Source organism: Pelodiscus sinensis, chromosome 1 (genome assembly GCF_052426305.1).
Source record: "Pelodiscus sinensis isolate ZL-2025 chromosome 1, ASM5242630v1, whole genome shotgun sequence".
Classification (NCBI taxonomy): Eukaryota; Metazoa; Chordata; order Testudines; family Trionychidae; genus Pelodiscus; species Pelodiscus sinensis.
The window spans coordinates 186,280,413-186,304,164 of record NC_143052.1 but is presented as its reverse complement, the minus strand read 5'-3'; the positions used below and the strand labels follow the sequence as shown (position 1 = coordinate 186,304,164).

The following is a 23,752-nucleotide window of genomic DNA, read 5'->3' as shown; positions in this document are numbered from 1 at the left end:
CACAAGGGGGCCCCAGCAGGGAGCTGGGACCCCTGCAGACAGAGGCTACTGCCAGAGCATCCTGTGTTTGCAGCCAGCCTGGGCTAACGCAGTCAGGTGCTGCTCCATGGCAGCAGTCCCTGTTTGCAGCAGCCGGGGCTGGCCACAAATAGCTCCCTACTGGGATTCTCCCATGGACAAGGGCTACTGCACAGGATGCAGAGCAGCCTCCACTCTCACTGAGCCTGGGCCAGCCACAGGCAGATGCTGTTTTGCAGCAGCCTCTCCTGCCTCTCTCCCCTTCACCTCAGCACTGCTACATCTGGTAGAGGCAGCAACCTTGCAGAGATGGTGCTGGGGGGAAACCAGCATTTAAACTGGCTCCTGCTTCTCCCTGCCCTTGCTGACTCTGGATACAGAAGCAGCAAGTGTGTGTGTGGGCGGGGGAGGTAGTCAACTTGACTACCTAATAAGCCTAGGCTTACTTGCTTACATCCCTACCACATCCTCCAAAAATATTTGCCCTGAACTAAAAATTTTAAAAAGCTATACCAAGATCTCCAAGTTTCCAGTGGAATGAAAATTCCACAAAGGTTTTATTATGAAGCATTTTTCAAATATTTAATCATTTTGATATTTAAGTTGTATACATTTTAAACTATACTGTAAGCCAAAACAATTTAGTATCAAACAACCGCAAAGTCATTTCAACTTTTTCCCTATCAAAAATAGTCAAAACAATCACATTTATGCAAAAATTCCAATTTTAACTAATATGAATATTTGATAGAAGTTTTCTCCTTAGCAAATTATACAAGTAGCTCTAATACAGCAATTATTTCCAAACACTTCATATTATGATAGACATAAATTTTAATAAACCTCCTTTAATAACCTATTTAAAATAATTATGTGTATTCTGACCATTCTAGATAGAGAAATAAAATGATACTCCCTCCCCACCCTCGGCTCCCCGAGTGTTGAAAACACGCAAGAAAATTGCCTGGAACTAAGAGGGTGAAGAATGAGACTTTAGAACACAGCATAAAGATTTATGGATATAAAAATTTAGCCAGTCTGTCCTCACCTCACATTCCTGTTCTCTTGCTGAACAGGACTCACTGTCTCCTTCAGTGTCAGTTTCAGATTCTTCTCCCAAACTTATCACACAAGTATATGGACATTGTTCTTGCTGTGGTTCCTGGATACAATCTCCACTGCTTATCTCTGTGCTGTTTGAGCATACTTCACTACCAAAGTTACTTATAAATGGGCAGCTCACAGAGTTCAGAGTTGTAAAAGTTCTTTGAAAACAAGGTTCAGGGCTCTCATTGAGACTGATACCCAACCATGGACACTCTGACTTTTTTCCTGAATATATCGGTTCTGAGCACTCTTTTGTTGTTGCAGGTGACAAGTGCATTTGACAAGCAGTCTCTGTATTGTAAATGTCACTCCAGAACCCTTTTGCTAGGTGTTCTGCAACCTCTCTCTCCACACTGCTTCGGTCACTAGTGGATATAATACTTACATCTTCACTAGCACATATATTCAACTTCAAAAGTGAATCATCTTGATTTTCACTAAGTGATTTATCATTCTTATCTACAGTACCTATCACAGTTTTTTCAGCTACAACTGTGTTTTGCATACCATTGTAATTCAAGTTGCTGTATTGCTCATATGCATGTAGTAAAGGTGCCGAAAAAAGTTCATGAGGTGCAACAGATGAGTTTTGGGGAAGAGAAGCAGCATCTTTTTTCTCCACTGGACAAGAAATACTCTGACACACAGAATCTCTCTTCAGTATCTCTTCTTTCTCTCTCTCTTCCTCCCCCTCTTCCATTTCTACCTGAGTATCTTCACACTGTGCGACCAGCTGCACCACTGTGCACGCCTGAGCTTTCTGTATGGCATCATTAAATGGTTCGCTCTGATGAATGGATGTAGCTGATATTACCTGGTCTTCTTTAATACTGGCACACATCTCTGCAGTATGGACTTTGTCACTCCCAAAAGCTTTCTGGAACTTCCTATACTTTGGGCAAAGGGAAAACAAGCCAGAAACATTCTCTTTTTCTAAATATTCAGGATTACATGTTTGATTGGTATTATCATGAAGATGAGGAGATACTACTGCATTTTCTTCACCTTTGCTGAGCTCTGAGTGAGGAGATACAGCGTATTCAGTTTCCAACAATTCCTCCACTTCGTCATCTATTTCTAGATCACCATCGTCCATAAGAGCAATGTTAACTTTTGCTTTCTGACAGCGTGAGGTACAACATTTCTTTCTAGGGAATTCCTGCTGGGCCACTTTATTGTCCAAAAACTTGAATTTAAGGAACTGAAAGCAAGATTCCTCAATATTATGTACTCCCAAAAATTTTGCACACTTGCAAACTTCAGACACATTGTCTTTATTCAGAATAAGTTTGGCAGTATATGCAAACTGAAGCAAAGGAGCAAATCCTTTAAGTGTCACCTGTTTTGTTTTGTTAAAAAAAAAAAGAAAAGAAAAGAAAGAACAAACATGTTAGTATGGCCCATTTCTAGTTAGGCCGAGACTTGACAAAAACTACAATCTTATCGCTCTTATAGGATAAGTCAACATGAAACTGACTCAAATCTTCCCTGATCAGTAACATAGAAGCTACTTATCCTGGTCCTATAAGAGTTTGCTGGCAAAGTTTTAGTGTCTGGGCTTAAGACAACAAATGGGGGCTCCAATCATTGGAACATTCCTTGCTTGGTCATATCAAATATGAATCAATTAAACAGATTCAGGTTTTTTTTGGGGGGGGGGGGAAATTGGTGAATAGAAATGAGAAGAGGAGAGAATATGGTTAATTATTTTTTATGGAGAAGTTATATCTAGGCAAGCTCCCTCAAAAACCCAACTTTTGATAAAAAATTTTTATCATGACCCATTTATAACAGCTTTCTACTTCAGTGATAAAGACAATGATAAATTCCAACAATAATCCTGCAAAAGCAAGATTAGATTTTTAGGTTTCCTTCCAAACTCAAGGTACTCCAGGATAATTTAGCTACAAGATCACAGTTCTCCTTGCATACTCCTTTTTACATGCTGCCACTATATTCATTCAGAGTCTACTGTGTTACTGATTCCAGTATCAGTAAAACCAGGAATTTGGTCAAACTGGTTATTTACCTCTTTAGTCCAGTATACACCCTCCCTCCCCATTAAAGGGCCTTTGATTTCTGTCTGAACAGACAGCATGAGACAAATTACTCTATTTTAATGTCTCACTGGAAGCAAGTCCATTTTTGAAAGCTCCCCACCTACTACTAACAAGCCTTTTTTCTACTAAGGAACTGAATCATCTCAGACCAAAACAATACCCACCGACCCACATTAATTCCTAGCACCAGCATAGACTTTCATTACAGGATCTCAGAGCAAGAAAACACATTTTGCAGAAAATTAAGCAGGGAGATGACAACTGCCCAAGCCTGCACAGAAGCAGTGGGAGAGTTAGAAACAGAAATCTCCTGAATTACAGTCCCTTGCTCTGCATTACAAAACACCACTAATCCCCAAACGACTCCAATAAGTCTTTTTCTCTTCAGTTCTAATGCTAATCTCATACAGTTACTCCCAAAAAAGGTTTAGGGACAGATTCTGCCACTTTCTACCAACCCTTGATGTTTACTAGTAACTTATGCCACGAACAGAATCACTGAAATCAAAGGATCTACTTGCAACGTGAAGTACTACTCTAAAACTTAAACATGGCAGAACCGGACAGTGAATACAGTCAAGTTCATGTGTACTTTAAAATGTTGTTTAAGATCTCTATTTTAAAACAGTTTAGCAATATGCCGCAGAATGTTCTAACACATGGATTTTAGAAAAATCTGAAACATCTTATGAAATTTTTATTTTGTAGCATGATCCAAAGACATCAGTATGCATTTGTGAATAGACCATGTGCTCTCATCTACTCCAATGGCACTGATTATGATCAGCATACAAACTTCGCTTCACACAAACCACAAGGGGAAAGAGGATGTCAACCTTCCCATCTTCAAATCCTAAACATATATACAGTAGTGACATGTAATTAAGTCTCATTAGTGACCTGTTAGATGATCTGTTGTGCGTTAACAAGACACACTGCATATACAAACTGAAATGGTGAATACTACAATGTTTTGGAATGATTGTTCCCTTCATAAGGATCTTTCACTTTTAATTTGATAGAAGGCTGAAAGTTCAATTCTTTAAAAAAACAAACATTTAAAAGTAATAAAGAACAGAGTGAACTGTTTCCTTTAACAGTTAATTTTATCATATGATATATATAATAGGTTTGTTGGTTGAACAACTATTGTGAGAACTCTCTCACTCCTTCATACTTCTGGCCAAGTATTTTTTAGCTTTAAATGGAAGCAGAATAAAACAGGTTAATTAAAAAGGGTTGGCAAGTTGTCAAACCACCAAAATGACTAATCACTTGTTAACTGAACACACACTCCATGAATCAAAAGATGGGACTAAAAATGTTTTATTAGGTGATGAGCTTTTCATTAGCTCATCACCTAATAAACCAGCTTGTTAGTCTTTAAAGTGCTACATAGTCCTATCTTTTGTTTCCGCTAGACCAGACTAACACAGCTGCATTTCTATTACTATTCTCCATGAATCAAGACTCAATAGAATAGAAAATTTAGGACTTAGGCTTGTGGTGGTTGCTAAAGGAGCAAAACACTTGCTGAATCTTTTATTTTTTTCCCCACATTCAGTAGTTAGAGTAGTTATGAATTAAAAAATTCTTAATGAAATAGTTCATTCTTAACATGTTAGAGACATATTACCTCTTGTGTACCTTTTTCCTGATTTAGCAGACTTTAGTTGTTGCAATTCTTAAATCAGTGGTGGCTAATCTATAATCTTGTTTTAAAAACAGTGTAAATATTTTGGCTTCTGAAAGGCGCTAGATGGAGCATTCTGGGCACTACTTACAAACAAGGTACATCACAAGCAATAATTAAGTTTACCTAAACTGCTTTGCCAGATAAATCTTGATTTTCAGTCTTAATCAGTATAAGATGGAGTGACTTTGTGATGCCAATACTCGTCAGATTGTTCATTTTCCCTAAACTACAATCATTTGCTTTTGGACTATATCTCCAGATGGTGTTTCAGACCGTGGAAAAGAGAGAATCTGGAGCAGGTTGTTAAGGAGTTTCACTATGAATTGAAGTCCCAATAAGTCCCAGCTTTGAGGCTGGCAAGACCAGAATATGGTAGTTGGAGAATGACTGAGGGAATAGAAATCTAATTCAATTTTGCACCTACCATATTATCAAAAATTTCATTGTTAAAGAAAATATCACAAATGCTGATTAAGGTAAGACATTCTGGATGGGACTACTCAACTTGTTAGGACTAACATTGAATAACTGGTCCCTCCCCCACATAATTTAGGAGATGCACATTTGAATCCAGATTATGTAAAACAAACTCACACTTCAAACCAAATTGAAGTCAGAAATTCTGTACAAGAAGCTGTTAAATTTTACAAACATAATTTGCATTTTTAATTAGGTAAACAATAAAACATGAATTTATACAATCTGTAAAAGATGACTGCAGAGTTTAAATCTGCCTAGAGCACCTTTATCTTGTGCAATAAACTTTTATCAAGTGTTAGATTTTGCATTTGTACATTGGTGATACTTCATTTGGAGACCAGCTTCTGCCATTTGACATTCAGCATGCCACTTAAGAAGCAATCACTATTTTATTGAACCAACCAACAAAAGGATAGAGTAAACTTTCCCTGGTTCTAACTATATTTGATTTTCCTGGAAGTCTGGGGATTCTGCCAGTATGCGTCCTTTTCAAATAGCTAATTTATCTTGAAATGCATTCTGTACACTAATAATTACTCTTCCTATGGGTCACTTTCACGAGTAGATAAACCTCAAGGCAGATAAAACCACAATTCTAAGAAGCTACTGAATTTTTTTAATAAATCACCCACAATATTTGTGATCAGCACCTGATATGGTCATGCATACCAACATCAATGTGTGTTTCTGACCCCGTTCAGGTCAAGAGGCCATGGAAGCCATGTAATTTCATAACTTGCCAAGAAACAGCAAGTGACATTGCCCGCTATTTTGTTCTATTGCTTTAATATATGCTTGATCTTTTAACCACACATGGATTGTTGGCTTCTCTTCAAACCTGACTAACCAAATCAAGTAAGTACTCTCAGGAAGTCACCCATGCATGCTCATCTCAGTCATTTCTCATACTAATAAGGCCTGCAGAGGTACAGAATCAGGCCCTTAAAGTCTTCTAATCCATGAGATTAGGAGAACCTGTTTATTGCATTCTTAGCTCCCATAAACATTCTTGACAGACGATGTAAAGCGAAACCCAAGTGCAATAGAAGTTTTAGTTTTCCTGCACGTGTCAATGCCCAGAATGCACAAATATATCTACTTCATAAATTGGGACCATATATGTGTTTTATAAATATTTTGGTAAGAACAGGAAACATTCACTATGGAACCACAGTTAAACCCCAGCTGCTTTTTAACTGGACCAGGAATACAAGTAACACGCTTTTCTCAAAGTGGAAGTCTCTTCCCTCCTTTTTCACCTCATTAACTTTCAGATCCCTAGAGCCTCAGCCTATTTTCTCATGCTTTGTTGATGGACAGCAAGATGAGGATGGTTTGAGTGAGTTATGGGGGTAATGGTGGAGGGAAAAGAAAGGGGGGGGGAAGGAATTATTAGACAGGATGGATTGAGTGGATGAGGAAGCTTGTTATTGGTTTAGTTTATTTTAAAAAGTACAGTATTTGTTTTAATGCTATATTATGAGCCTAGACTAACAGATTGAAACAATAAATTCATCTGAGACAAGACACTGCATCAGGATGTAAATTGGTATCTAATGCTGCACTTTAAGTAGATGAAGGTGCCAAAGAGTGGGCAAGTCAGAGGCTGGTGCTTGAATCTGAACAACACACCATAAAAATACAAAAACAAAACAAAAAAACCACACCCACACACAAGATGGGACAATAATGAAGTTATTGACTAATCAGTGTTGCATTAAATCCAACATGGTAACAATTAAGGACACAAACAGGCTTATGGTTTTGTTTGTTAATTAGTACTTAGCTGTTGAAATACATGAAGGAATATTCAGAACATACACAGAATTTCCAATTTATAATTAAAGTGTAAACTGAAAATCCTTTGCATGTTCTAACCATTCCAGGTATCTACACTACTTTCTGTCTTGGAGGGTAAACAGGCTGCTAAATTCGTACTGAAAGCTCCTTAGAGTATCCTGAAGCAAAATGCAGGACAATGTAGCACTTTAAAGACTAACAAGATGGTTTATTAGATGATGAGCTTTCGTGGGCCGGACCCACTTCCTCAGATCAAATAGTGGAAGAAAGTATATGGTTGTGACTACTTTCTTCCACTATTTGATCTGAGGAAGTGGGTCTGGCCCACAAAAGCTCATCATCTAATAAACCATCTTGTTAGTCTTTGAAGTGCTACATTGTCCTGCATTTTGCTTCAACTACCCCAGACTAACACGGCTACATTTCTATCATTAGAGTATCCTGTCATTTCTCCCCTCCCCCCTCACCCAAGGCATTCAGAACTTCTGGCATTTTTAAATTGGACAGGATACCTTTAAATGTTTTCTATATAGTTTATGTTGAAAAAAGATCAATAGAAAGAGAAGCAGCCAAAAATCAGAGAAAAATGTGGATGTGTAGGAGGAAAGCTGAGTGAGGAGTGATAAGCTGCAAGTTCTCATTTGCTTGCAAAATTACGTATGTTAATTATATTTACAATAGGTTATTTTGAATAAGAGTGGATAACAATGTTCAATATTTCGACTGATGAAGCAACGCTACACTTTCAACTTGTTAAAGTCATAACTTCTAGAGAAGTTAGTTTATATGTACCCTGTTCATCAGTCCCCTCAAAACAGTTAAGAGACTGAAGACCATTCTTTACATTGATCAAAAGATAGTGCTAACAGACTCAAAAGTATTTCCTTCTCACACATGAAGCACAGTGATTTACAATACCTTCAGCAGCATTTGAAACCCTCACCAGCTTGGGGAACATAAGAACTTAACATCTGTTGGGCACAAAATGTTTTTCAAACAGAAGGTACACCTTACAAGCAAGCAATATTAATTTAGTTTACAGCTTTTTAAAGAGATAATTTGATGTGAAATAGCTCATGTACATTCTAGGGATATGAAAGTTTAACTTGTTACCTGTGGGGCTGGAGCTGTTCCCCACCCACCATGGGCAGGGCACTGCTCCAGCCCAGTAGGGGGCATGCCAGAGACTGGAGCTGCTTCAGTGCAGCCCCTGTTTGCAGCAGGCCTGGATGCCGTACAGGCCAGAGTGTCACAGCCAGAGCAACCCCTGCCTATGTAGGAGCTGCTGCAGCCAGGCTGAAGCAACATCTCCTTCTGAGTGAAGGAAGGCATTCCAGCCTTCCCATTTACCCACATTTAACTGGTTAAACAATATGTTTAACCAACCAGAATTTTACATCCCTAGTACATTCTCATTTAAGTGTCCCCCACATCATCATCCTGATTGCCGATTCAGAACTGTCAGTTCTTTGTTCAACAACTAGTTTCCCAGTTTGTAAACCACTTGATTTAAGATTATCAGATGCTTGAAGTTAACACCAACCTATTGTAATAGCATAATTTAATGTAATGGTCTAGTATGTCAAAGTATGGAAGTATGCCATGCAGTGCCACTCACCTCTTCAGGTAAAGTGATGAGGAGATCAGTGTCTAACTGTCCCACAATTCTTGAAAGAAAATAGCTGCTGCAAGCTGCAAGCACACACCGATGAGCCCGAAATCGTTGATCTTCCACTAGAATAGTAACATCACAAAGAAGATCTTGCTTTCTCTGATCATTGAGACTAAGTAGAACATTGGTACTGTGTACTGAAGACTCGTATGCAAAAACCACACTGTTCTTCTCACTTAGAGGCATTGTGTATCCGCAGAATGGAAAGCATATGCCTATTATTCAAACCTGAAAAGAAATGTAAAAATGTACACAATATGCAATTATCTGATAGTATTCTTGTCACTGAATTTTTATGAGGCATAGCAAGAGAGACAAGTTATACATAATGCACCCTTTCAAAAAAAAAAAGTCACTGTTTCGGTATCTAGATGTTAAGCTAAATTAAATGCAAATAAGACAATTTAGCCCCTCAATTTTATACAAGTTTCAAAGTATATTCTTTAGCAAATTCATCTTTAATTGTATGATTTTGCTGCAAATGAATTGAGAACACACACATTTGAAAAAAGCATTTTTTTTTTTAAAGAAAACACACATTTGTTTTTTGGTTTTAGAGATGCGCCTTGAATAAAAGTGACAAATTTATCACAAAACTCTGACATGAAGTACCAGTATTTAAAGACCTCTTCTTGACTGCAGAACTATAGAAACTGAAAGAACACTCTAAGGAGACTCTAGATCAAAGTTCATAAAGATACTACATAAACTGCTTTTGTTTATTTAATGAGGTATATATTCTAAGCCTTTATAGAATGACAAAACAAATTCAAAGAGAACTTTCAATATGATACATAAATGTGGCAACAATTACTCAATACCTCAAATGATGGAACTAAGAAATGGAGTATTTTATAACTAGTTCATTGGTTTGCTACATGGAACATACTTGCATTCTCAGGGAGCAGATGCCTGCATTATAAAAGACATTAGAAACAAGCATCCTTGTTTACAGTCTCAAAAGAGGCACCTGGAAAACAAGTTGCACAGCCATGGAAACTGAGTTACTATTTGATGCCCCGAAATGATCCCCTGAAAGATTAACTAAAAAAAATTATACATAAATTATGATTATATACAAGTCAAGTTACTTGACTAATTTTTTCACATGGCCATGGAAAATAGTAATACACAAATGCACAAACATATGGGATATGTTAGTATACATGTTTAAATGGTTAACCAGTGAACCTGGGCTCACCCATTAACCTTCGCAGTTAGATGCTGTATCAGAAGTAGCAGCACCCAGGGAAGAGGGGGGAGCAGGCACTTGTGGGGAGCTGGCACTTGTGGGGAGCTAGCTTTGAAGCAGATGGGAGCTGGTACACAGGCTTAAAAGCTGACACTCTGCGCGCAGTAGTGTGCTTGGAGCCATCCCCATGCATATACATGGAACCACAGAAAATTTCAGAGTTAGAAAAACCCCACTTCTTAACATCTGTAAATTGTTCAAAATGCCAAGTATTCTTTTTAAGTTAGCACCCCAAACTCATCCTTAACTTTATATGTTGCTATGGAATAATACACGTTGCTTAATATTTGTCTGTATGGTGGTTTGGAATATACCCAGCAACAATGGCAACTGTAAGAGGTATTGTTTATTTTTATATTCTTGGAATTGGTATCATTTACTTGTAATCTAATTGCATTGGCAAGATTTGTAAGACACTTAGAGATTGAAACAAGTGTTTCAAAATTGAAATGGGGAGCATGCACTGTCATGACTATTCACGTATCTAGAAAAGATGGATCCTGTTACTGTTTACCAAAAAGAATCCAGGTAACTAACTTTCCTTTCCCCTCTCCAGTTCATCTGTGATCTTCTGTCCTTTCCTTCCCATTTCATTTTCCCCCACTCTTCCTACCTCACTTTGTTTTCATGTTTTTTCTTCCACACTTCTTTATCATTGCAGTCTCATTTCCCCACGCTGTGTGATCATTCTCTCTTCCTCCAATTTGCCTAAGTGCAATGTACAAAGGCTATGTATGATAAAAATGGCACTCATCTCCCACTATGCACGTTTGAAGTTTCACCACACCTGAAAAAAACCAACCCAGCTCTTGATAAGAGCACTTCTGCTTTGAAATGTAGCAACCATTCAATTAGCAGATTAATCTAATTTTAACATCCCTATCACATACTCTGCCATATGCTAGGCCCAAAGAGGATAGTTTTCAGAAGAGATGTTTGGGTTATACCCTGTTTTAATACAGGATATTTAAGAATTGAATACAATTCCTTCCTGACAAAGGGATAATCTATGGAGCATAACCAATTCCACAATAGACTTTCAAAAGGTATTAGAAAATATATTAATTGCTAGGGTTAGTCTGCTTTAGGAAAAAGAAAGCAAGGCTTTTTTTAATTTTGAGGTCTGTGGTGTATCTGTTTCTTGAGATATAGATAGAGCTTTTAAGTCTTTCTACTGAGTGACATCCTTAGACATATCCCCTCAACAATCCATAAATGACCAAAGGATAAACAGCAACCAAATAGAATGGTCAGATCTGACAGTTCATTTCATTATTTCAAAAGTGAATTTTTAAAGTCTACATCACATTGCCTCTTCAAAGGATAAAAAGCTATCATCTCATTTTAAAACCAATTCTTCAGTAAGAAACACTAGACATTAGTCAGCTGAGAACTTGTAAACAAGTCTCCCCAAATATTAGCATATTACTGTAAAATTAAACACAGCAAATTAAGACATACCAGATTAAGTGGCCAAATGTACCTATTAAAAGAAAAGATAATTCCCTTGGTAATTCCTTTGAGACACTCATGGCTAAGTCAGCATAAAATGTCTCTGAGGTAAACAGAACCTTTCCCCCAAATAAATTTAGGGGGAAAAGTACAGTGCGAGAACTCACTACTAGAATAATATGATGAAGCTTCCATCATGTCCCAATTATAAAACAGCCTTCAGTGATATAACAGTAGGAAGGGCCCTAGGCTAGAGTTTTACATAACTTTGAAGTTGTACACTCTTTTGGGAAATATGATTCTATGGACACACTTTATGTCACGTCCCCAGCATATTTTGCTGCTTCCAGTCTGGCTCCTGGGGAGCTGGCTGCTGCTCCACGTTGCTGCAGGGGCAGCAGGTGGGAGCTGATACTCATTAGGAGCGCAGGGTAGCAGCCGATGCACGCTGGGAGATGTCTTAAAAGCCTAAGAAATCTGTAAGAGAATTGTATTTCTGGGGTTATTCTTATTAAAATGAGTTATTCATCAGTTTAATGTTTTATTATACTGCATTCCAACACTTTAAATAAAGTTACATTTTGAGATGAGAACAAGTTAGTGATGACAGCAAAAGTTACAGGTGCATGTAATTCTTGTGGTCAAAAAATACATCACTGGAGCCATAGGCCAAGTTTACATTGGAAGTGCTATGCCAATATAACTCCTAATGTAGATCAGCTTATACCAGCAAACCTGCATTTTTGCAGATACAGATTATTGCAGCCATTCCACCCATCTAAGAAAAATAAATTATATAAGCACTCCCTGAATAACAAATATCCAATTTTTGAACATCTGCACATAAAAAACCCCCCAGCTCACATGAAGCCTCAAGGGAGCAGCCAAGATACGCAGGTGGTAGCAAGCATTGCAAGTGTGGGACAGAGGACTTTGAAGGAACAGAGAGATGGGCATGGGAAAAATCAGCAGCTGTTTCCCTTTCAAGGGCCACTTCTCTCCCATCGCCTGCACAGGCTGCCCCCTGTTCCTACAGAGTCCTTCAACCCGTGCTTGCACTGCTCATAGCCTGCTGGTGAATGGAGATTGAGTGCAGCCCACAGGGAGTACATGTACACAGCAGTTATTTCAGAATAACATTAGTTATTCTGAAGTAACACAATCCGCATATACATTACAAGCAGTTATGTCAACAGTGTTGAAATAATGTTGGAGTAAGAAGTCTTCCAGCTCAACTACTGTAACCCTCATTTTACAAGGCACAAGGGAAGTCAGAGGAAGAATTGTGTAGACAGTGCCAAAAAACGAAATAAGCTATTTCAACTTAAGCTACACAGCTGATGTAGCAGCAGTTGTATAGCTTATTTTGACTGTTGCCCTGCTGTGTAGACACGCCCCAGGTGGGGCTGGCCAGAGGATGCTCAGAAGTCCCCTTCCGAATCTTCACCTAACCGCCTCATTGTCCTCTAATTAAAACTGCCTTTCCACTAGCACCAGCATTCGAGGTTAAATAAAAAACTATTTCTTAGTCAATTTTATTGCTTTTCTGTTTTGTTTAATTGCTAGTCTTACAAAAGTAGTGTTCGCTACTATTTTTCATTATAAATATACAGTATTTCAGCTACATTATGGGATAAGTAAGCTTTTGTGGGCTAGCCTGGAAACCTAACCACCATTTATAACATTGCTTCTATTGGAAAATGCATTGTAAGTTAATTGTTTGGAACTTGGAAACACACTTTTGGAACACAACCCATTTGTAAGTTGGGAACTTCCAATACAGGCAGTCCCTGACTTACACGGATCCGACTTATGTCGGATCCGCACTTATGAACGGGGCTCTCTCGCCCCGGAGCTCACAGGCAGCAGTCAGCCACCTAGACCTCCGGGGCGAGAAAAGCTGCTCCCGGTGCCCCTGGTCTGCTGGAGACCGCCTCCAGCAGACCAGGGACACCGCGAGCAAACCCGCAGCAGCGGCGTGTTCCCCCGCTTCTGAGGCTTTGCCAGAGCAAAGCCTCAGAAGCGCGGTACCCCGCCACGGCTGCGGGTTTGCTCGCGGTGCCCCTGGTCTGCTGGGGACCATCTCCAGCAAACCAGGGGCACTGCGAGCAAAGCGGGTCCTGCGCCAGAGCAAAGCCTCAGAGGCGAGGCACCCCGCCGCTGCGGCTTTGCTCCCCGTGTCCCTGGTCTGCTGGGGGGGAGGGAGGTGCAGCTAGTGTGCCCCCCCCAGCAGACCAGGCTTTTGTTGTGGACCCTGAGGCAGAGCAGCTGGGGCGCTGCCGGTTGGTCCTGCAGCGCCGCTCTGGGCACTACTGGACCAACCCGGCAGCACCCCAGCCCTCTGCCCCAGGTGTCCTGATTCAGCCGCTGCTGGTCAGTTTCAGCAGCGGCTGAATCAGGACGCCTGGGGCAGAGCAGCTAGGGTGCTGCTGGGTTGGTCCAGTAGCGCCAAGAAGCCACGCTACTGGAGCAACCCAGCAACACCCCAGCTGCTCTGCCCCAGGCGTCCCCAAGTCAGCCGTTGCTGAAACTGACCAGTGCTGACTACAGGAAGCCCGAGGCATAGTTGCTCTGCCCCGGCCTTCCTGGAATCAGCGGCTGATCAGTTTCAGCAGCAGCTGACTTGGGGTTCTTAAGTTGAATCTGTATGTAAGTCAGAACTGGCGGTCAGTTTCAGCAGCGGCTGAATCTGGACGCCAGTTCCGACTTACATACAGATTCAACTTAAGAACAAACCTACAGTCCCTATCTTGTACGTAACCCGGGGACTGCCTGTACTGTCAAACATATTTATGATCCTCCGAGACATTGGTAGGTTTGTCTCACACGCAAGTACCAAAAAATCCTTTACATTTCATGTCCAATTCCTTGATGAATGGAAGATGAAAATATTTCCCAAAATTAATTGAAAGCATGCATACATTTGTATGTCAGGATAAGCAAAATCAAAAACCCAGATTCTGAAAGAAGGTTAAGTAACAAGTGATAATTCTGCAACATCGCATAGTACACAGGTAATTTCCTTTGTTTTAAGGCTATTTTGTGATGGTTTCTTATTTTGGGGTTTGTTTTTAAACAGAAATATGTCATTACCGTGAAAGAAAAGCAGTAACAACAGTAGTGCATATATATAGACAAACACACATGTACACACAGACAGAGCCTCCAAGCTAGAGAACACACTCTTCAACACATACAACCTAAAACACAGATTTCCTTCTTAATGGGGAAATAAGATTTTATAAAGGTACAGAAAGATGATCATGTGGTTGCTGCAAAGGCTCCTTTACAGAAACAGATTTAAGGCTAGTAGTTGTACTGGATGCAAGAATGGACTGAATGCTGTAATGTCATGTATGCCAACAGTCTGCCAAGTACAATTATGAGAAATCAGACCATCATTGAGACATGGCTCTTCTGGTCATTGTTACATCTTTAACTTATAAAATAATAATAATAAAAAAAATGGGTGGACTTCATAAGGGCCCTTGGTCCATTCTATATAAAAAGATAAGGAACTTCTGTCATTGAGTTTATGGATAATGGTCTCTTGGGATGAAGACATGAGTGAAGGAAAAATGTTGAAATGACTGGCTCATTTTAAGTCCATCACCACATTTTAATTCATATATTATACCAATTGCACCACTTTACACCAACAGAAATTGGCACAAGGTAGATTAGCCACTATAGCCTTACATTGGACACTAAGGCTAGGTCTAGACTACAGTTCTTTGTCGGAAAAAGCTATGCAACTTGCGCTCCACAATTTGCTTAGCTTTTTCTGATCGATTTTCTGGCAGAGGCTTTTCTGCCATTTGGCCCCAAGGTGTACAGGGCTCCCCGAAAGGGCATGTTTGCTCTTCCGTGCCAAAAAAAAAAAAAAAAAAGCACGCAGCGGACAAGCAAACGTGTTCTCTGGATGTGGCGGAGTTTTTCCGGGATACCTCCTGCCTAGACATACCCTTAGTGACATCATTAGAACTAGGAAAACAAACGTATATGTAATTAACTTGGGCTCAAAGGAAATGATGTGGATCAAAAAGCGCTTTCATCAGCATCACTTTAACATCACTTAATACATCCACATTAACCTTACAAAAAGATACAGAGAAACTACCTTACCATATACATTAGAGGACAAAATAACTACTAAACGAGTATCAAGCAAGTTAGTTTCCAAGCAAGCATCAAACAAATATAATACTCTAGCAGTATTCCATATGAGGATTTTAAAGGATTTTTTTTCTGCCTCTTCATAGCAACAAACCCCTTTTTATATCAAATATTCCTAGCAGAACATCCCAAGAAATCAGAACTTGAAACACCATGATTCAGATCTCTCAAGAGTCAGAGAAATATATTGGTTTAGAATAGAAAAGATTTCCTCGTAAAATGATATGATCAACTGCTGAATTTAACATTAAACCCAATTCTCAGTAAAGAACTGTATCTCAGAAAAAGCTTTCTAGCCCTTACTGAAGCCAAGAAACCCCTGAAAGTTTTAGATTGTACAAACTGGTACAATACTAAAGTGATTACAGACAGCCTGAAATACAACAGGCAAGAGGTATGAATGATATATTGTTAAGAGATGTCAGCTTGAAACTTAATGTGGCAGTTTGAATGAAACTCTTAATCATTTTAATAGAAACATCCAAGCTGTGTTGTCCATACAAAATCTGTGACACACCAAACACCGTAAAAGTGTAGAGAGAAATCATAAGATCAACTGCATATATTACCATAATAGACATGAGATACTCTACTAGTTGCATTATTATATGTACTTTAATATTAAAAACCTACTTGTTTGTAATTTAAATGAAGCAGCTGCATAATTTCCCATGTACTGCACCAGTGTTTCAGGGCCCTGGAATCTTCATGCTTAATGTAGAATATGGGGACAATTATCCATTTCAAATAGCACCACATTTGGGATATGAATCATTTGCAAAAAACAGGTAAGTCTCACCTTCCAAACACTTATGTGTAGTTAACCTCTTCAGAAACTCCACATGAACTGTGTAACTCAGGCAGAATGACTCTGTAGTAACTGCAATCTCATCTGATTTAGGTATCTTGAAGCAGTTTCATTTGTCCACCGTGCCACAAAGACACTAAGGCTGTCATTTGGATAGACAGAGCATGGGATTTCTAGCCATTACTAACTTCTAATACAAAAAAGGGGATCTGCATCACTTAGCATGTAGCTAATGTTGGTACTGACAGCATTTTAAATTCTTAAACATTTAAGGGACATTCTGGTCTTCAGATCAAGCACTAGATCTAGAGTCAAAAAATGTGGGTTCCATTCTTGGCTCTATCAATGATCTGCTATTTAACCTTAAGTCAGTCACTGTACCTCCCTCAATTTCTTCCTCTGCAAAACAAGGATATGTTTATTTAAAAAAAAACAAAAAAACAAAAAAAAAAACCCAACTTTGAAGTCTATAAATGAATAGAACTGAGAGTCAGGTATTTACTACTGTTAAGAAACACAGTGTGACCACTTGGCATTTCAGCAAGAAGTTAGCAGTAGATTTAAAATACCAGTTTTATATCTATCCCCCTTCCCACAACTCTCTCTCCTTTTATGGATGTAGAGTTATGTTTCAGATGAATGCTTGCAGTAGTTAAGAGCTGCTGATTCATTATGTTATGCTGACAAGGCATGAACAAGCATTTTCGTTCATCTTACTTTGAAAACATTTTCAAAGGAACCAGGATGAAGTAAAAAACAAAAACAAAACACTTATTCGTTTGCTTTATATCCCAACATAAAAGTAAAGAAAGCAGTTGCCTTGCTCATGAATTAAAAAGCATCTGTCACAATACTAACATTATCCTTTAAGTACAGAAATAAGTAAATTATATAAATAAGAAATTATTAGGGTCATTTAGTATGTCCCTATGCTGATCCAGGATTCTTATCAAAGTATTATTTAGATCTTTGCTGAATCCAAATTAGTCCAGAGCCAGCAAAATCTTGCTTTTTTTCTTAAAGAATAAAATGTTTAAAATAGACTTAGAATTGTTTTGATTTTCCTTCTGTTTTGTTTTTTAAAAACTTTTAGAGTTCATCTTGTGTAGCTTTTCTTGAAAATAACGAGAGCTAAGAGTTTACCTTTTCAAAAAATGAAAGCCACGATTTCCATGCAGTTGTACGCCTCCAGGTGCTGGGGCTTTAAGAAAAACACCACAACATTAAAATCAGGCAAGTTTTCAACAATTATTTTTACACATTATTTCCCCAAAGAAGCTATGCCAAACTAGAATATTCTGAAGCTAGAAACTGTTTTCATTACTCAACCTAATTCTTCCTTATCTTAGAGCATTTTTTACTCACTTGTTACCCAACATGGCCTCTTTGGGTCAGAGACAGCACTAGCCTTTTTACCCTTTTCTAGCTAGTTTAAATTTTAAACGTTTTTAAGAATGGGCATTGGATTCAGAAGTCCGCTCCCTAATCCCCTTCTCCCCCCAAATTCTCATCCCAATAGCATTCAAAAGAAATTATTCAAAAGACAATGCAATTAGAGAGATAGCTATTGTGGGCATAGCACACATTTTAAGGAGAGCTTACAAGCACTGCAACAGTTTGACTTTCCAAAAGAGAACTGGGATGGACCACAATAAGTCAATTTAGGGTAAAAGTGAAATTGTAACATGATTCATGTTAAGTCCATGAAGTGGGTCACATGGTCATAAGACTGGGCCTTCTAAATCCTACCTATCTTCAGATACCATTACTTTATGTTCACAAAGAAGTGTTTCATATTTGAGACAAGTTCCAGGATAAAAATTCACATTTATGAACACCTCCAAAAAGAGAGAAAAGAAGTATTTTCTGGCTCACTGTTTAAGCGTGTGTGTAAATATTTAAGAGCTTATTGTCAGGTCCTAACTTTATTTAAAGGTAAAATCCTCCACGTTTATCCTCACGACTCAATCTATGAAAACTTGTTTCCTTCCAGAAAACGTGATTTGCTTCATATATTTTAGTTTTAAAGCATTTTGTTTCTTAATTCAAGAATTTCTTCAACATTGTTTTCAGTATAGAAAATGACATTTAGTGGCTTTAAACACAGCCCTAAGGATTTTGTTAGTTGATTAATACTAAGGAAGCTGGTCAAGTACATACACAAGTGTATAAAACACATAATAAACAGGGAAACTATGTAGAATTACTGCATATATTACTTACTAAACTGAGAAAGAGCCAAGAGTCATCCTGAAGATTTAACAGAAGCAGTTATATTTATGAAACAATTTTAAAATGCTTAATCTAAAAAGCTAACAATATCCATGTTTATATTCAGTTGAAAAAGTTTTTCAAACAAACATATATTTGCTAAACTGAAAGAAGCTGCAGAAAGTAGACTGAATAAAATTCTAAAAGTAAAAATTTCAAGGATTTCACCTCAACTAGGAGAGAGGCATAAATAATTTTGACTAGAATAGTTTTGTGGTGGCGGCATAGGACAGCTTCTCATGAGGCCTGACTTCAGTTTGCAGCTTAGTCACCCAGACTCCATGTGCAACCTCAGACAAGCCAGCCTGTACCTCACTCTCCAAATAGAAAATATGGATGTTTCCTATCTCACGTGTAGGGTATGAGGAAAAGTCATTAATGTTTGAAAAAACACTCTTATTGTGATCTGTGTACCTATCACATAAATATACATCAACTCATACCAGCTGAGCACCAATACCTGAATCTGACCAAACCCCTAATCCCTGCCTTGAAAGGAAAACAGGTCTCATTTTCAATTGTGTTGTCTTAACATGACTGAAAAGCCCTCAACAAGATGCAGAGTAACATATGAAGACATGTTAGCAAGCAATGTCATACTCTAGTGAAAGTTTAGACTATGTCTTCATTGCAGAGTAAACTTAAGTTACCTGCAAAAGCAACAAGGAATCCTGTGGTACCTTATAGACTAAAAGATGTATTGGAGCATAAGCTTTCGTGGGCAAAGACCCACTTCATCACATGCATCTGATGAAGTGAGTCTTTGCCCACAAAATCTTATGTTCCAATACATCTTTTATTGTGGGCAAAGACTCACTTCATCAGATGCATGTGATGAAGTGGGTCTTTGCCCACGAAAGCTTATGCTCCAATACATCTGTTAGTCTATAAGGTGCCACAGGACTCCTTGTCGCTTTTGCAGATCCAGACTAACACGGCTACCCCTCTCATACTTAAACCTGTGCTCAAGTTATTCATAGCACGTTGAGTGTGTATTCCCCAAGAAAAGGGAGCACATGTCCGCTAACATGCAGAAACTAATAAGGTAAAATCTTATTGAAAACAACAACAAGTTGTAATAGTCACACAAATTAGCTAATTCAAGTAAACCCTAGGTATTTCCACTGGGACCTGTTAACTCAGATGAAAATTAATAACACTCTCGTGTTACATAATGCAAGTTAAGAACAAGCCTTATTCTAGAAAAAATGAGGCTTTGGCCTTGCTCCAGCGATTGGTCATGTAAAACAATATTACAGTTATAGCCACACAGGCAGTGCACTCATTTATGTGGCACTAGTTTTTCTGGAGGTACATCGCATGGCTTTATTGTTTCAGTAAACAGGGCACTATGAATTCTTCCTCGTTGGTAATATCTGGGAGCAGGGTAGTAAATAAGGAAGGTACTGGAGGACTATCAGCACTAACACATTCAATAGAGTGGATGAAAACTAATAGCTGACAAGTTTTGGCTGTGCACTCCCCAGGAAAAGGGGTATGCTAACTCATATTCAGCCAACAAGTTGTCACCATTGAAGTTTTAAATGCAGCACCAATGGGCTCTAGATAAAACCACTGCCACAAAGGGAGTAGCTAACAGTACTGTGAGTGTGTTTACACTGCACTTGACAGCACTGTAACTTGCTAGCTGGCGGGAAGAGAGAGGAGAGAAGAATGTTTTTTACACCCCTGAGCAAGAAAGTTACAGAGCAATAAAGCAACTTTGTAAATAAACCCTGGGCTACCCTCCCCTCTAGGGCCAATCAACTCAAGTTAAAAGCATCACTGCACCTGAGTGAAGGGAATCATGTGTGGTCAATACCTGCAAGTAACTAGGCAGCAAATAAAGAACCAAAAAAAGAGATTCTTTCCATAATCAGGGTGCATTTACACAGTAGGGCTAAAGTCAAATTAAGCTATGTAACTTCAGCTATGTTAACTGCATAGCTTAAGTCAAAACAGCTTAATTCAGCTTTTGGTGCTGTCTACACTGTAGGAAGTCAAAAGAATAAACACTCTTCCTTTGACCTCCCTTACTCCTCATGAAATGACGGTTACCATGAATTGGAGTAAGAAGTCCTCCAGCTTAACAGTATTTCGAAATAGAGGCTTGTAATGTAGATGTGCACTATGTTATTTCAGAATAATGTCAGTCATTCTGAAATAACACTGCTGTGTAGACGTATCCTCACAACAGCTACAGAATTTAACAAAAAATAATCTGAAAAAAGAACTAAGAGGTCTGGCCATACCAAACACTTGGAAAAGTTGGTGCAGGGTGCTCAGATGTGTGATGGGGATTCATATGTGCATACATTTTCTGAACATATTTAACATGAAAGAAGAATTATGCCTACTTGATCTATTTTTCTCCAGATTATAATTTCACTAATTTTGAAAAAAGAGCACTCGAGACTTGCTCCTATAAATCATGTATGAAAAACTGCATTCACACTACACACAATGGTGATGGTCATATTAGGGTAATAAAATGTGAAAGCAGGTTCTCCCCCCCCCGGGTGATTCCAACAACAGCAAATGAGAAGGGCAATAACAACACATGCTGACATCAACAGCCATAAACAATTTCAGATGATTTTAGCATAAAAAAAGTTAACAGTGCCTAAAAATTCCCATTATGAAACACTTGAAATTGTTTAGCATCAAACCATTCATAAATTAGGCCCTCAATCTTGCAGATACTCATGCACATGAGTAGTCTCAATTAATTCAGTACAATTACTTACAGATTGACAAATCCACAAAAGCATGAAAATATATGTCCACATTCTCTCAGCACACTTAGTTCAAACTCATATTTATTTTCAGCTATGTCATGTGATTCTGAGTTTAAAGAACAGACAACTACAGTACTTCAGCCTTCAGGGGAGCAGAATTGGTTGCAGAGTATATGTATGACGGAAAGAAACCCATAGTGCTAAGTTGCAACACTCAGGTCAATGACTTGGGCTCTGTGGCTCACCTTGCAGGGCTAAAAACAACACTGTAGATGTTCCTGCTGGGGCCCTGAGGACTGTACCATTCCCTGGATTTTCATAGACATACTCTTTAACTGTGGAGCCATAGTTTTTGGGCATGCTCCCTTGGGTTGTAGCTATGTATAACAATACTGCCATGCTTTCTCTTTTCACCCAGAGATCTACACAGTGTGTCAAACTATTTTGTCTTTTATCCTGTAATGTTTTGGAACTGTATAACTGCTCACAACTGATTAAAAATAATTAGCACTTAGCAAGATGCAGGTCTGTATGAATTTGAAATTACTGCAGTATTATGGTGTTAAAAATGCCAATTCAGGTCCTCTCACTGCTAGTTTAACTATTAAATTGGTGACAACCTCTCCGTAATTGTCATTTTCAATTTGATTTTACAATGCCCGTCACATGCGAGGCTTCTCACAGTACAGACTAAAAGCTCATCTTCCCGGAAAAGTCTAAATTGAAATCGGCTGGACTTCTACAATTGATGAGAGACGCCGTAATGCTCACAATTAGGAGATTCATCCAAACCAAACCATTAAAACCAAATTAGTAAGACTGAGGGGCTCCTTTGTCTGAAAGGAGGAGGGCGATTTTCCGGGGCGGGGGAGGCGTGGGGTGAGCCCTAAGCACACTGGCCGGCGGACACGCAGCAGGGAAACGATGAATAGTGAAGTGCCCGGTTCCGGAGAGCGCCGGACTTCATGGAAAAACCTGCCAACGCAAAGCCACGCGGGCGCGGAGGCGGCAGCTGCTACGTACCTGTCCCAACGCGGGTCCGAGGGCAGCCCTGCTCCTTTCGCCCGGCTCACCAGGAACGGCGCGGGGGTAGCCAGGGCAGAGCCAGCGCTCAGGGCCCGTGGCGCCCGGACAGCTGCCCACCTCGGCCCAGGTGCCGGGGGAAGGGAGCAGACACGGCCCCGCTCGCCGAGCTCCCCTCCAGCGGCGGCGCGGGTCCCACAGCCCCAGGCGGGTTCTGATCCCGAACCGGCCACAGAAGAGCCCCGCGGCGCCAACAGCTGCGCTCCCCGCTTCACCTTCCGCCAGCGGGACAGGCGCGTCCTCCCCAGGCCCAGGCAGGGCTCAGCTGCCCCGAACTGCGGCGACGGGAAGGAATCAGCTGACCCGTAACAACAGTCCTCCTCCCCCTGCCCCGACCCCTCACTTCCTGCCCGCTGATTGGACGCTGCCGGCCCGGTCGACGCTCTGACGCCAACGTTGACTACAGCGCGCGTGCGCGTCAGGATCAGCGCCGTCGCTTTCTTTCCGCCGCGGAGCTGTTAGCGTGGCCCGCGGGGGGCGCGAGCGTGGCCGTTGGGCTTTGGAACGTTCTGCTCCTCGCTCCGGGGCATGGTGGCGCGCGCTGTGTGAATCCGGGGTTTAGCACCGCACGCTAAAGCCAAGGCCCCATGCAAGGCCTCATGGCCGCCTGTGCACAGCCCCTGCTCACCCGCACATAGACTCCCAACCATCCGCAGGGGCTTGTTACCTGCCTAGGGTTTCCCAGGCTTGCCCCTTTTCTCACGTGAGGTAGCTGTGTTGGGAAGCCTGTGAAGATGCTCATTGCACAATATTAGCTGGTCAGTTTTGTGGGCTGGATTCCCGAGCTTTAGAGGAAGCAGAGCGACTCCAGCCCCAAGCACTCGAGCTAAGGAAGGCAACGATGCCATTGCAAGGAAACTTTTGAAATTTGGTTTTCTGCCACAGTGGAACAAATAACTCCAAACCTTGCAGCAGTTTTGAGGAAATAAAATTGTGTTGAAATTACAGAAACATAGGGCTGGACAGGACCATGAGTGCTCATCAACTTCAGCACCCTGTATCAAAACAGGACCGAATAAACTTAGACTGTTCCTGACAGGTGTTTGTCTAACCTGTTCTTAAAACTCTCCAGTGATGAGACTTCCACAACCTCTTTTGGAAGCCTCTTTCGGAGCTTACCACCCTTATGATTTGAATTT

General features: G+C 40.0%; 1 protein-coding gene across 17 annotated transcripts in view; it reads right to left on the bottom strand.

Annotated features, from left to right (window-relative positions):
* Nucleotides 1-22,944, bottom strand: part of BACH1 (BTB domain and CNC homolog 1) — a 43,458-nt gene extending 20,514 nt beyond the window's left edge. For 5 of the 17 annotated variants that reach the window (XR_016347960.1, XR_016347961.1, XR_016347959.1 and 2 more), the window contains exons 1-4: nt 22,554-22,944; nt 16,513-17,722; nt 8,780-9,061; nt 1,067-2,464 (exon numbers count right to left, since the gene is read on the bottom strand). Coding sequence is in view for 14 of the 17 variants with exons in the window: in XM_089773679.1 (XP_089629805.1) it covers nt 1,067-2,464; nt 8,780-9,019 (1,638 nt within the window). In the remaining 3 variants the exon portion in view is untranslated. Of the gene's footprint in view, nt 1-1,066; nt 2,465-8,779; nt 9,062-10,698; nt 12,015-16,512; nt 17,723-18,744; nt 18,772-22,553 lie in introns of all 17 variants that reach the window. The other 12 variants (XM_089773677.1, XM_089773680.1, XM_075910512.2 and 9 more) reach the window with 11 other exon arrangements.
* Between the last annotated feature and the right edge of the window lie 808 nt (nt 22,945-23,752).